The 15959-nt window shown below is 40.4% G+C and overlaps 1 protein-coding gene across 1 annotated transcript in view; it reads left to right on the top strand.

Moving 5' to 3' along the window:
- klhdc10 (kelch domain containing 10) overlaps nt 1-5975 on the top strand; it is a gene marked incomplete at its 5' end in the record, with an annotated part of 36722 nt that extends 30747 nt beyond the window's left edge. The window contains 4 exon segments of the mRNA NM_001016816.2: nt 168-234; nt 1644-1691; nt 2499-2638; nt 4371-5975. Coding sequence (NP_001016816.1) covers nt 168-234; nt 1644-1691; nt 2499-2638; nt 4371-4580 — 465 coding nt within the window. The 3' untranslated portion in view covers nt 4581-5975.
- Nucleotides 5976-15959: the final 9984 nt, after the last annotated feature.

Raw genomic sequence — 15959 nt, 5'->3', positions numbered from 1 at the left:
TGCTTGGGTTGCTACATTAGACACAGATCCATTTATTAGGCCTCCTGGCTCATTGTGTTCAGCCAGTTTATGGCTCTTCCCTATATTTCTTATTAGTGTTTAGAAATACAGCGTATGTTTTTCCTTTTTTTTTCTTTTTAACCCTTACCTACTTTTTTTGTCTATAGATCCATGCCTACAACTTTGAAACAAACACATGGGAGGATATTCCCACAAAGCCATATGGAAATCTAGGTAATGACAAATATGTGACTTCCTACCACAAACATAGGAAATGAATGTGTTTGGCTTAAAGGGATATTATTGAGCTAGCAGTTTAAATTAAAATCTTTTGTTTTGAGCTTACACAATCTTAGAAAACAGAATTTCAGTGTGAGCTTTTTTGAGTAAAACGCCTTTTGCAACACTAATCCCAAGAATCCTAGTCATCGCGTCGGTTTTAAATGGTAAATTCGAATCTTGCTATATATAGACTAGTAACTATCATAGGTGCAGACTATATGCACCTTTCTGAAAATATACTGTATATAGTGCTCTTTTCCCTCTTGGCAAAATCTTGTGGGAATGGGAGGCTTAAAGTATTGCTGTTACTTTCTACAGATACAGGTCCTCTGTCTGAATGGCACTGACAGTAAGTGACCATGTGTTCCTTGTCAGTGAGTTGGAGGAGTAATAATCTCAGTGTTTAACAGAAGGATTTCTGTGCTTAGTGTACATCCACATGTGTGTCTGCATAATTCTTTAAAGGAGAAGGAAAGGTAAAAACTAAGTAAGCTTTATCAGAAAGGTCTATGTAAATACAGCCATAAACACTCACAGAAACGCTGAACTGAGTTCTCTATCAAAAGAAACACAGGATTTTTTGTTTCCTTTGTGAACATGTTCTAAGTGTATCTGACTTCCTCTCTTTTAGGGCTCCTTCAGGTTTGGGACACAAGTCTGCTCAGTTCTGTCCTCTTTCCTTCGCCTCTCCTGCTCCCCCCTCCCTTAGTAATGTGTGATCTGAGCTTCCAACTGCTATAACTGCAGCAGGAAGCTACCAAGACCAAGCTAAAATGGCAGCTGCTTTCAGAGGGAGCTTCTTGAGCTCTTTACTCAGGAATAGAAAAGCTTTCTGCAGAATAAATATAGCATTCTAGGTGGCACTAATGTGGCGAATCTATCAGTAAAATGCCAAAATGACTTTCCTTCTCCTTTAAATAATGTTATCTCTCTGGCATCTTGGTAATCCAGGCGCAGCCTCTGAACTGTTGCACTTTTGCTACATTAGTTGATACATTTACCTTCAGCATCTGTGGAACATTAGCAACTAATCTGGAATTACATTCAGCAGGACCAAAAATAAGCAATTTATCAATGAATGTATCAAATTTAAAGCAATCTCCCAGAGTTGGTCCAGGGAGACATGAGAGGGGAAAAAATTTCAAAAATAAATAAATAAAACAAATTGAAAAAAGTTGTTTTCTGCTGATGTATTACAGAATAATGGAAATAAAAAAAAAAATGTTTGGAAAGTGTACTACTCCTTAAATAATATTGAATTGAATTTATAAATTACATTTATTGTTTCACAGTAATTTTCACCCAACTTTCTTCTTTTTTTTTTTTTGGTCATTAAGTAATTATTTTTGCATTATATTTAGGTTTCCCAGCGGCCAGAAGATGCCACAGCTGTGTCCAAATAAAAAATGGTAAGAATGCTATGTTTTTAGGTACATAATTTAAAGCAACATTGTAACCTGCTTTCAGAATTAAAAACACACACTGGAGAAAGTAACATATTTTTTACTCGCTCTCCACTCCAATGCCAGCTAAATTAGTATTGTGAGAGGCTTTTCTAACCATAGCTTTTTACTACTCTAATTCCCACTGAGATCACCTCAGCACTGGCTTTCCTCTTCAGCTACTACTGAAAGACTTATGAGGTAATGTAATAAAAGGTGCAAAGTTAGCTACAGGTCTGGTTACCTATAGCAACCAATCAGCGAGTAGTATTAACTTGTCAGCTGTTTAAAAGCAAACAATGAATTGGTTCTTATTGTTTGCTGCATCTGGTCACAACTTTGTCTTTTATTATATGTGGGGGCTAGTCTAAACCTCTCTCTAGGACAAATGTGGCTTTGTATATCATGCAAGGGGGAGGTGAGAGAGTCGGCACAGTAATTCCTCTGCACAGAAGGGATCTCTGGATACAAGATTTGTTTGTAGGACCCACTATAAAATATGGCTTAACCACGGCTATCAGGATCATGGTTAGAAAAGTCATATACTAACCATGAACTCAACATACATTATGAAATTATATCCTCTCTACCAAATAATTGATGACCTAAACTAGCTGCACATTTGTATTTCTAAAACAATTTGGTATTTTTACTGTATATTATATGTGTAGTATTATTATTATTATTATTATAATAGACCTATGCAAATAAACATATTTACATTTACTTGCTGTCTTCATTGTGTTAAACACTGCTCTTTGTTCTCTCTTTTAGAAGTGTTCATCTGTGGAGGCTATAATGGCTTGGTTATCTTAGGAGATCTCTGGAAGCTGGATTTGCAGACGTTCCAGTGGACAAAGCTTCCTGCCCTCATGCCTGAACCTGCTTATTTCCACTGTGCAGCAGTGACACCGGTTTGTTCACCTCATGCAATGCTTTAGGGCCCTGGCACACGGGGAGATTAGTCGCCCGCGACTAATCTCCCCGAAATGCCATCCCACCGGCGAAAATGTAGATCACCGGTGGGATGGCATAAACGGCGGCTCGATTTCACTGAAATCGCGCCGCCGTGTATGTCATCCCACCGGCGATTTACATTTTCCCCGGTGGTATGGCAATCCGGGGAGATTAGTTGCCCGCGAACAGGGAGATTTGTTTGGGGGCGACTAATCTCCCTGTGTGCCAGAGCCCTTAGATTATGGAGGGCTCATTAAACTTAAAGTGGAAAAAAGGGGTGGTCTATTATAAAGCCATAAAATAAATACATAATGTATTAAACTTAATCTAATGTTATTATAACTTGTTCTATCAGCAGCAGGTTCAGCTAGCAGACACTGTGGTTCTCTTTCTCAGAGCTGGGGGTGCTCTCAGCCTTTCTATCTACTGAGCAAAGTGGCAGGATATAATGGGGGGGTTATAATGGCCAATAAGTCAGAATTTTTGTCACTGCTCAGCTTTCAGGACATTTTAGGATATGGCACAAATATAAGATGAAGACATAACTGGCATGTGTCAGTATCTTGGCTGATAGAAAAAGGGTAGGATATACTTGGTTAATGTTCTTATCCGGTACCTGCTGAAGAATTGCAACAGAATTGCAGTCCAGATCCAATATTGGATTTTGGAACACACTCTGATGTTTTATCATTAATGAACTGATCCTCTTTTTGCACACACGGCTAGCAGTATATGCACCCTTTCTCTAGCTCATTTTAAATACAAAGTCTAATTACAAGGATGCACCAAACTGTATACCCTTCAGGGATTTTTTCAAAAAACAAGGCATTTTCTGCTTTAACAACGCTGAATAAGTAATTTGGGGTATACTCTACAAACAGACACACAATGGGTTATATATTGGCTACCCGTAATAAAGAAATATTGTAGCATCTGGGATGTATGATTGTGTTTCTTAGTGTTAAGAACTGAGTACTTAGTGTTAAGTACAGCACCCCAGTAGAGAACTTAGAGAGAATCCATTAGTTGCCAAAAGATTTCAGCAGCCATTACTTTTTTTGAAAATAGTATATTAAACGGTCTCCTACAAGTTGCTACATTTCTTTACTTCAGTAGAGTTTGAAAGACTGAGCAGTAATTATTTTAAGATATAGTAAATTAAAGCGAAGTACATTATGGGGCACATTTACTAATGCACGAACGGGCCGAATGTGTTTTTTTCGTAATGATCGGTATTGTGCAATTTTTCGCAAAATGTCGCGACTTTTTCGTACCGTTACGACTTGCGCGAATTGTTGCGACTTTTTCACAGCTTTCGCGCCAAGTACGAAAGTTTCGGATTCATTCAAGCTTCAGTAATGGTGACTTTTCTTGGGCCAGGTTGGAGCTGCAGAGTGCCATTGAGTCCTATGGGAGGCTTCCAAAATCTGAAAGTTTTGCCCGCCGCTTACGAGCGCTCAATACGAAAAAGTTGTAACGGCGACGAAAAAATCGCAAAAAATACGAAAAAGTCGCAAAATGTTAGTTTTCCAATCGGAATTTTTCCAATTCGAATTCGTGTCTTAGTAAATCAGCCCCTATGTATGTGACTTGTTTGGAGAACAAAAAGGTTAGTGGCAGCACCCTGACACCTAAAACATGTTTTTATTCAGTTCTGCTATTAATCTACAAACATTTGCTCTCTTTTAGGCTGGCTGCATGTATATTCATGGAGGTGTTGTTAACATTCAACAAAACAAAAGAACTGGATCTTTGTTTAAAATCTGGCTGGTGGTACCGAGTTTGCTGGAACTTTGCTGGGAAAACCTGTTAAAGTATTTCCCTCACCTTTGCCAGCTCCCGACACACCAGCTCCTGCAGCTTGGACTCTCACAGGAGCTTATAGAACGATTAAAATGATGCCCCCCATCTATACACAGTCCATCTGGCTCCCAACTACAGTTCAGCTAAGCAATGGTAGGAGCCCAGGAAAGAAGCATGCTGCTAGCAAGAATGGAGCCCCCTGGGCCTTACATAGACACAACATCAGTGGCCTTTATTCTGTTTCATATTTAGGAAAACCAGCACATTTGTCAGTGGTATTTATCCAACTGCCTATACTGGACATGGCATGGAAACTTTTAAGACTATTTATTCTTGTGCTTTTAAGTTATTTATTTCTGTTTTCTGGGGGGAAAAAACTTTTTTTTTTTTTTCATTTTGGATTACCATCCTGCATATGTTTTTAATTTGTCGCCTCGTTCCAAGTCCTAATTGGAATATGTTTTAAAGATTGTTGGCTCTCCTTATCACCCAGCACCACTCTGACTTTTCTTATTCCAGCTGCCTGTTAAGACTGATGCTCGTTGAAAGTACATAGCTCTAAATTTTAGCCTGTGTATCTGGTTGCTTGAACTGCTGGCATGGTAATGACAGATGAAGTAGCCCCAAGAGCTGGCTTTCCTATGACTTTATACCATTGAAATGAGTAATTGTGCCAGATACCGCTCTCATGTAATCTATCCAGATGTAATTCTGAGACCTCCGACTGACCTGTAACCAAGATTTAGAAAAGGGGATTTCACCTTTTAATTCAACTTGCTGTGCGGCAGTTAGGCCTAGTCTAAGCAGATTTGACATTTTCACAGGTTCAACCAATTGCTTTTTTGAGAGTCTTCCTCCAATGTTTAAATTAAAGTGCAGTCTTATTCTATTGCCAGGGATCACAGAAAGCAAATGGAAAATATTTTGACAACATTTTGTTCTTGTTGGGGTCAGCAACCCTATGGACAAGATAGCAGTAATGGAAATCTGCAGAACAAAAATGAGCTTCAAATTGAAAAATTATTTTGGTGCACCGCTGCTTTACAAATGTTCATTAAAGGCGAGGTTCCCCTTGAACAGGAAATGGCTGGCATACAACTATATGCTTGGCAACCCTCAAACTGTTTACTATCCAAACAGAGGCATAACGCTCAGCATTGTCAAACCCCATAATGAACTTGAGTAGCCAGAGCAGCATATTTCCATCTTATCAGCTACCAAACCAGCAATGAAATGAGTGAGAGGTAGGCATGAATAGAACCTTATTTATTCAGCCTTTGATGCTTAGCCCCCACATGTCACATCTTAGGTGCAGGCCCTCCAGTCTCCCTAAGTCCAGGATTGTTCTGCATCAGAGTTGTACATTGGATGCCTTGAAATGCTTTTACTAGCAGGGACAATACTTTTACTTTTTCTTTTAATTTCCCTTTACCACAATAAGAAACATTATTTTACCTACATTTTCCTCCAATAAATGACGCATTACCCCTTTACAGACCAGTGCCAGTGGCTCATTATTGATGTTCATTGGTTTGAGTTATCGTAGCCCTCGTCCTGCACCAGGTTTATTTGCTAATGGCTGTGCCATGATATCTCTGAGAAATATATAGTCACCACCCTGGTGAATTTGCTTTTCTGACCCGAGGCACCCTAGAACCTGCCAACCTCAATTCCTCTATGGGTGCTATGGTCCGCCTTTACCTGGTACAATGTGTGCATGATTCCTATAATGTCCCTTATATAGACTGTACAATTAAAGCCAGACACTCGGTAAGTCAGAATATTCTATATTTACATGACTACAGAATTGCATGATGCCTGAGCAGTGGATACTCCTTGCTTTCATTTACAAATGTACCCATTTTTATAAATATCAAGTCTGTGTTCAGATTATATTAAATTATAGGCAAAAATTGAGTTTGCAGTAATGGGACATTTGAAAATATTTTAGTCATAAACTGCACTGCATGTCTAGTTCAACCGGGTTTCCATGTGAAGGTCTCGGGCACAGTGGAATGAATAAGCCAAACATAGACGCCATTATGTCATCTTCTATAAATTCCATACATTTTGGCCTATCATATGCACTAAACAGAGCCTTTATTTTCATAACTTTGAATGTGTCCAGACTTCAGAAATGTATTTACTTGTCATCAGATGCAGAATCTTTTTGTATTCACCATTAAGCCTTCTGTGATTTGAAAGCACCTTAAGGTGACTACAGTGTAATATTTGAATTGGTCAGACAGCAATTATCTCTATGTAACTTGTCAGGAACTTAGAGGTATAACATGGACCTTTTAAGCAGAAAGCGATAGAGAATTCTAATGGATGAATAACACAAATAAGCCAAGATGGTTTCCAATAAGCCAAGGTGATTCCACAGGTCGAAAAGAAACCATGATACTTGTAAACAGTTTCCCAAAATCCATTAGGTTCATAGTGTAATGCAAACTCACCCTCACCTTGTTCCATTGTGAAGTCATGGGTTCTGAGACTTGTCCCTCTGCTTTCCATACAAGAACTTCAAGTCCCAGAATCCATCACTTTACAATGGAACAAGGTTGGGAAGGGCTTTGCTTTATATTGTCTCCCTAATGGGGATGGGGAAATGGTTTCTTTTCAATCTGTGGAATCAGGTGTGCCCATGTGTATATTTGTTTTTGTTCAGATTGTGTGTTTGCACCTTTTCTACATAGGGCCAACTCAATGAGCTTATGTCAGAAATACCTTTTCATTTTCTCTTTAAAGAACCAACTAAAGGTCTAACCTGTTATTTGAGGGTCAGCAACTGCATGTCATTGGTTGAAGATATAACATAGTACGGAAGTTTTTTTAGTGTAGAATGAAAGTATGTTTTACTGCTGGGCAGAATGAAAAAAGTACTGAGATGTTTCTAACTACTTCTATCAGGCTAAAGACAAAGGTCAAAACACACTAGTGCAGTTCAGACTGTCCCACAGGAATGGAAATATATATAACTTAACTTGATCTCCAAGCACTTTTTGTTTTTTTATATTTCATGATATTGGCAGTTTTTTTTTTTTACTTTTAGCATCATAATTGTTACAGAAGTGGCCTCTGCTCATGTTTCTGGGTGTGGGGCTGGATAGAATGGCATAAGCTTATTAGTGCAGGAAGGGTCTCTTGTTGCTTCTCTGCTTTATCAGTCTTGTCACACTGGGTGATTTAGCAGAGCAGGGAAGCATCAGGAGACTTTCAGCGTCACTTCAACTCTTATGTTCAGCCACTGCCCTGACAGAACATCTTTATATTAACAGTCAAAAAAAATATCTAATTAAACTGCAAATGTGCTCACGAGCTCTCAGTGTTGTACCTTGTTATATGGGTAGGTGTAGGTATCTGCTGGAAGTAGGAAACATTGCTGTTAGAATGCTGCGCTTGTGTTGCAGCCTGGGCCTTCTGCCCACTGGAGATTTTGCCTGCACTGTATCATTGCTTTTACATCTGAAAGGTGTTTTTAATGTAAACATTTTAGTGCCTTTTTAGTTTGTCATCAAAATGTATGTAATCTCATTACCGGAGTGACATTGCCTTAGCAATAATATCTTGTTAGAAGGGGATCCAATTCATTTATCCTGCCTAAACCCACATTATTCTAGCCAAATTATGTCACCTTTGGTTCCACTGCACCATACTGGCCTCTTCATTGCATTGTCTGTAGATGGAAAGTGTGTGTGCCAGTATGGCAGGGTTATGCCATGTTGGATGTAACAATCTACAAAACTGTAAAAATGCCTGAGAATTGTGTTTTCTACTTTTTAGTGCTACCACATAGTGCTGGCCACTATTTATAGCCTTTTGTTTTCATATATGAAATAGCTTGATTTAAAGTTGTATTCTCTGATTTTGCTTCATCCTTCATATTGCTGCTACAACATGTCAGTGAAGGACCATTTTTAAAACTATTGTTTTATAGATAAAGGGGAAGTTCACCTTGCACTTTTAAAAAAGCTTGACGTGGATTATCTTTGTAACTGTTCCTTCTTCTTTTCTAATACGCTGTTTCTTTAAACAGGTCTCCCCAAACTATTGCTCCTATTAAAGTGAAAATAAAGTAAAGGTATCCCAAACATATTCTGCAGTTCTCTCTGCTTATGCCCATGTGTGAAAGTAGGCTGTGGTGATCCATATACAATCGGACAACTTACTGCTTTAGGATCTAAATAAACTTTCTTCTGCTATTTAACACTGTGGTCCAATAGATGGTCTTTGGGGCACCGTGAGGGGCTAGAAGTGTAGCTAGCTACATATATGTGTGTGTATGTATGTGTGTGTTTTGGGGACAGGCAGGATAGAATAGCAAATCATTCAAATTCACAACAAAAAATGACCAGTTTGTATTTTTTTTTTATGTGCAGCAAGCTAAAAGGCATCTCTAAATGGTAAACTTCCCCTTTTAAAAAGTGATTTTTAACTGCAGTGCATGAAGCTGTACTAATTTTCCTCTTTACTTTTCTTTCTGGACCTAGCTGCATGATTTATTTTTCCTTTGCAAAATTGATGCTGAGAGATATTGGTCATTATGAAATCTTATTATGGGTCATAGATGTCAACATGAAACATATTATACTGAGCCCAGACTGTGGTGTCCAGTTAATAGGGTGTAATACGTGTGGCCATAAGTAGAAACTTGGTACAAAGACACAATACACAACAAAACACAGCTCCAACAAATGTTATTTACTCCCCTTGGCATGTTGTACAAAATGTGATAAACCTGTTCAGCGTGTTGGCTTTTGAATGCTGTACTTTTATTGTAAAAAAATTAAGTGCAATATTTTATTTTAATTTTTTTCCTGATTAAACTGTATTAAATGATTTTCTTTTTTCACCATGCAGTGTAGCAATGTTTGTGTTTTCTTGTGTATTAGCAAAGCTGAAGGCAAAGAAACCTCCCTCCCCCCCCCATCCATACAGAATGAATTCTGATTTGATCTAAGACAAAACATGATCCATCGCTGCCTTTTCTCAGGCCAAACTCTGAGGTGAAGTGTAAAACTCTCCTGTGGTCTGATGAATCAAAATGTTACATTTTTTTTGAGATTTGCAGATCTTATTCCTATATTTAAAAGGGATTGTGATCTCAGCCTGGCAATTACATCCGTGGTGGGCAAGTTATTTGAAGGCTTGTTAAGGGATCACATTCAAAATTATGTAGTGGAGAATGCCATTATGAGCAGTAATCAGCATGGCTTTATGAAGGACAGGTCATGTCAGACCAATTTAATTGCTTTTTATGATGAGGTAAGTAAGAAGCTGGACAGTGGGGATGCAGTAGATATAATCTTTTTGGATTTTGCGAAAGCATTTGATACCGTTCCCCACAAACGACTGCTTTCTAAGCTAAGGTCTATTGGTCTTAGTGAAGTCGTTTGCACATGGATAGAAAACTGGCTACAGGATCGGGTACAGAGGGTGGTTGTTAATGGTACATTCTCTACTTGGAATAAGGTTCTCAGTGGGGTCCCTCAGGGTTCTGTACTGGGTCCACTTTTGTTTAATTTGTTCATAAATGACTTAGGGGAGGGTATTATGAGTAATGTATCAGTGTTTGCAGATGACACAAAACTCTGCAGACCAGTCAATTCTATCCAGGACGTGGCATCCCTGCAGCAGGATCTTGACCAACTGGCAATCTGGGCAGCTAAGTGGCAGATGAGAGTGTGGCTAAATGTAAGGTCATGCACCTGGGATGTAAAAACATGCAAGCCACTTATACCCTTAATGGGACTGCACTAGGCAAATCCATAATGGAGAAGTAGATAAACTTGGCTGTAATGCCAGGCAGCAGCTGCAAGGGCAAACAAGGTTTTTAAAGTGGACCTGTCACCCAGACATAAAAAGCTGTATAATAAAAGTCCTTTTCAAATTAAACATGAAACCCAAACTTATTTTCATATTAACACATCCAAACCCATTATAAAGGCAATTAAAAATCCCAGCTATCAATCACATATTGCTTGCCCCACCTCTATGCTTAGCTTTCCGTTCAGCACTACCTATATGTCACTGCACATCTCACTTTTCCCCTCCCTCCTCACCATCTAATTGTGTAGCCAGTGCATGGGCACGGGCATCTGGTCCCCCCATTCTGCCACATAAACTAGATTTTGGCATGATACAAAGCTTGGCTTCATAAGTGTCCACAAAACGGTGCCTGCCTGCTTGCTTTGATTGAGTAATTCCAAGACGGAAGGAAACAAGATTTATATTATTTATATAGAGTAAGTAAAGTTTATTTTGCTCAACTAACAATATAGAAAATAATTTGGAGTTATTTCTTAGGGTGATGGGTCCCCTTTAAGCTGTATTAAAAGGGATATAGATTGCGCAGCTAACTGGAACTGTTCATTGCTTGATAATCTCAATGTGTAATGAGGAAAACTTGATATTTTACACCACTTGTTACCAATGCAATGTTATGTTACACTGATAATGTAAGTTTGAAAAACAAAAAAGGATATAGATTTGCAGGAGGAAGGGGTTATTCTTCCCCTTTACAGAGCGCTGGTAAGGCCCCATCTAGAATATGCTGTTCAGTTTTGGTCTCCAGTGCTCAAACGGGACATTATTGAGTTAGAGAGGGTCCAGAGAAGGGCAACTAAGCTGGTAAAGGGTATGGAAAGTCTCAGTTATGAAGAAAGACTGGCCAAGTTGGGTCTGTTTACACTGGAGAAGAGGCGCTTAAGAGGTGACATGATAACTATGTATAAATATATAAGGGCAGTGCTGTCCAACTTCTGTGGTGCCAAGGGCCGGAATTGCTCTAGCATACATGGAGGAGGGCCGCTAATGGAAGCCAGTTTTGACCACTCCCCTTTTAAAACCACACCCACTTCAAACCACACCTATTTTATCACAATGGTGGTAGGACAGCAAAATCCCAAATGCTTGGTCCTTACTGTGGTGATATCAACCGTCATTCATATGTGAAAGAATTATATTATGTCATATTAAGACACACCCTTAAAATCCATATGCCTCCTCCTCCCCTGTGGATAGCACAGCACCCCCTAGCACATAATTACACACCTTAGGGGCCATTTAATGGCTATTTCCAACTGCAAACAAGCTCCCACAACAAACCCCTGCCAGGTTCACCTCCCACGCGCAGCATAGGGCAGGCAGAGTATGACACACACAGGCAGCACTCTGCCTGCCCTACTCTGCCTGCCCTACCCTGCCTGTGTATGCCATACTCTGCCTGCCCTATGCTGCCTGTATGTGCCATACACACAGGCAGCATAGTTCAGCCACTACCTACAATGTCTGAGGTGTGAACAGGTGAACAATGGGGGTGATTACAGCCTGAGCCTGAGGTGTGAACACTGCAGGTGGTGAACAATGCAGAGATTAAAGGGTGTGAAAAACACAGGGGATTACAGCCTGAATCTGAGGTGAGAACCATGCAGGGGGCCAGTTAATCTCAGTACTGATACCATTTTAAGTTTACACAAAGGTAAACCATCAAAGCAGCCAGACAGTTGGGGGGCACACAGAGGGGGGTCACAGGCCGCCAGTTGGACAGCACTGTATAAGGGGATCATATAATAACCTCTCTAATGCTTTATTTACCAGTAGGTCCTTCCAACGGACACGAGGGCACCCACTTCGTTTAGAAGAAGGGAGGTTCCGTTTAAATATTCAGGATTTTTTACAGTGCGAGCTGTGAAGTTGTGAAATTCCCTCCCCGAATCAGTTGTGCTGGCTGATACATTATATAGCTTTAAGAAGGGGTTGGATAGATTCTTAGCAAGTGAGGGAATACAGGGATATGGGAGATAGCTCTTAGTACAAGTGAGGGAATACAGGGGTATGGGAGATAGCTCTCAGTACAAGTGAGGGAATACAGGGGTATGGGAGATAGCTCTCAGTACAAGTGAGGGAATACAGGGGTATGGGAGATAGCTCTCAGTACAAGTGAGGGAATACAGGGGTAGGGGAGATAGCTCTCAGTACAAGTGAGGGAATACAGGGGTATGGGAGATAGCTCTCAGTACAAGTGAGGGAATACAGGGGTAGGGGAGATAGCTCTCAGTACAAGTGAGGGAATACAGGGGTAGGGGAGATAGCTCTCAGTACAAGTGAGGGAATACAGGGGTAGGGGAGATAGCTCTCAGTACAAGTGAGGGAATACAGGGTTATGGGAGATAGCTCTCAGTACAAGTGAGGGAATACAGGGGTAGGGGAGATAGCTCTCAGTACAAGTGAGGGAATACAGGGTTATGGGAGATAGCTCTCAGTACAAGTGAGGGAATACAGGGGTATGGGAGATAGCTCTTAGTACAAGTGAGGGAATACAGGGGTATGGGAGATAGCTCTCAGTACAAGTGAGGGAATACAGGGGTAGGGGAGATAGCTCTTAGTACAAGTGAGGGAATACAGGGGTATGGGAGATAGCTCTTAGTACAAGTGAGGGAATACAGGGGTATGGGAGATAGCTCTCAGTACAAGTGAGGGAATACAGGGGTATGGGAGATAGCTCTCAGTACAAGTGAGGGAATACAGGGTTATGGGAGATAGCTCTTAGTACAAGTTGATCCAGGGACTGGTCCGATTGCCATCTTGGAATCAGGAAGGAATTTTTTTCCCCTCTGCGGCAAATTAGAGAGGCTTCAGATGGGATTTTTTGCATTCCTCTGGATCAACTAGTAGTTAGGCAGGTTATATATAGGCATTAAAGATGAACTTGACAGGCGTGTCTTTTTTCAAGCTAACTTACTATGTACAGTATGTATGGATTGCTTGCTTGCACATCTAGGAAGGCACCATTTAATGCTGACCAATATATAAAGGCTTTGGAGCAACATTTGTGCCAAAATCCATTTATGAAGCTCCACACAGGCCAATGCTGTACCTGTCCAGTAACTATAGATCTAACTCTGCATTGATCTTTGCCCTGTACATATAGTTTATACAGACCTATCTGTACAAATATATGTGTATGATGCACTGGGGTTAATTTGGAGGGGTTGAACTTGGACTTTTTTTTTTTTTTTTCCCCAATCCAAAGGATGTCTGTTTATATGGCCCTTGCTCCTTAGCAGTAATCACAAATGACTAAGCAGACAAAGAAACTAGCCCAATAACTGTTTTGTCTGCCCAACATTTGCCAGTGTCCAATAATCAAGCCAAGGTCTGGGCAGGAGGAAGGTCAGCTCAGTCTGATAGTCGCACAGGCAACAACCATTTGTGATCACCCTTATACAGCAGTCAGTGAAGCTTATCAAAGTTGTACTCAACAGTATGCTCAAAAGCCTCCACTTGTCACCTTACAAACCCGAGTTCAGATCTGGACAGATCCTAACAGTAACTATATATGCATTATATCAATTGTGGATTGATGGTGCTTAGGGCATTCAGCAGCATGAGTTGGTAGTACAGATATATGGGAACTGGTATCGGGAAACCCCTTATACAGACAGTTCCAAATTACTGAAAGGCCATCTCCCACAGACTCCATTATAAGCAAAGTAATAATAAAACAGTAGTTGATCCCAACTAAGATATAATTAATTGGGTTAATGTAATGTTTAAATGGAGATCCAAATTAAGGAAAGATCCTTATGTTAGTGATCCCCAACCAGCCTCTCGGGGGCACAATGTTGCTCACCAACCCCTTGGATGTTGCTCTCAGTGCCCCCAAACCAGGGAGTTATTTCTGAATTCCTGACTTGGTGGCAAGTTTTGGTTGAATAAAAACAAGATTTACTGCCAAATAAAGCCTCCTGTAAGCGGATAGTGTGCATAGAGGCCCCTAATAGCCAATCGTAACCCTTATTTGGCACCTCCTTGAACCTTTATGGTGCTTGTGTTGCTCTCCAAGTCTTTTTACATTTGACTGTGGCTCACGAGTAAGGGACCCCTACCTTATGTGGAAAACCCCAGGTCCCAAGCATTCTAGATTGCAAGTCCCATACCTGTATTTTATATAGTTTGAGACTTGAGCTACATTCTACCGAATAGCTTGCCCTGTATTAGCGTATCTACCATTGTGCCACACCAGCTATAACTGGAATCTCATTTTCATTGAGCAAGTAGCCTGTGTAATTCATTACAATTTGCCATAATTTGCTTTGAGTGTGACTGGTGGCTGTTGGATGAACATTTCATTAGGGACAGTAGCTTGTGTTTGCTTTCAGCAGACTGACATTTTTAATTATTGGGATCCTAACAGATTATTCAAAGTTTGAGATTTTATACAGTTTAAACTAGGGATACAACGAATCCTGAATTCGGGCTGAATCCAGCCTTTTTTTTTGAAGGATTTGGTTTTGGGCAAATCCAGTGTCCTGTCTGAACCTAATCCTAATTAGCATAAGGAAAGGCTAAATGGGGGGGAGGGGGGGATTTCCCCATATACTTTACCCTTCCCAATCCTAATTAGCATATGTTAATTAGGATTCGGCAGAATCCATTGGGATGGGTTCAGTGCATCCCTAGTTTAAACTTAAAATTAGGATAACACAAAGATTAAGTTCACCATGTCAGTGTGCTCTACAATACCTGTTGCACAGAAGTAATGTGATTATATATATATAGTTAAATCATAAAGCAAGAACAGGTTTTTGTGTTTATGCCATTAAAAATTACCTTTTAATTCATTCCTTTAAAAAGTAGAGATCATATATAACTCCAAATTCTCAATTAATGATATAAGTAGTATAAATAGTTAAAAAGCCACTTGACCAAAGAGAGTCATAGTGGAAAGAAATTCATAATATTTACAAAGAGGGAAAAATCAGCCAGAATATAATGGTTCCTATACATGTTCACACCAGTGAATTCATTATTAAATACTTTGATGTATGCTGATTAAACCTAAAGGAAGGTGCATAATTGGGGAGAGTGGGGGACAGTGAGAGAATCAACTGGGGGGGGGGAAATAACTCCGTAATAAGCTTTGAACCCCCCAACCATTAATTCATGTAGAGGGTGAATCCGATAAAAATAATTATTTTATGCGACATTAGGGGTTTTTCTAATTCAGTGGGGCGCAGCTACCACAGTTGCGGCATAAACATATAAATAGGTTTTATGTGTAAGCAACCGCCGTGCCTGCTAACCGGCAGCCATACAAGTATCAGCGGTCAGTCAGCCACCGCCGCTACCATACATTCAATTAGTCGAATACCTCAAGACCGCAACCTACTTTCTTATAGTGGGTGCGCACATATACCCTCAGCCACGCCGACCCGACACCGCACGCCGTGCAAGGCCCGTGCCCACACCCATCCGCTCCAGGTAAAACACCTGTGCGCAAGACTGGGTGCTCCCTTTAATTACGGGACAGTCACCCTTTGTCTTGCGCTACTTGCACCCAATCTGTTATAAGAACAGGCCTCCCCCCCAATGTTGATGCGGCTATCACGCCGCGTGCTTCCCAGCCAGGACACTCCCGTCCCTAAAGGAACAGCTCTCTCCGTGTCCCCCACTCCCCCTGCAACCTTC

The sequence above is a fragment of the Xenopus tropicalis genome, chromosome 3, assembly GCF_000004195.4.
Source record: "Xenopus tropicalis strain Nigerian chromosome 3, UCB_Xtro_10.0, whole genome shotgun sequence".
Taxonomy (NCBI): domain Eukaryota; kingdom Metazoa; phylum Chordata; class Amphibia; order Anura; family Pipidae; genus Xenopus; species Xenopus tropicalis.
This window is presented reverse-complemented; position numbering and strand designations above follow the sequence as displayed.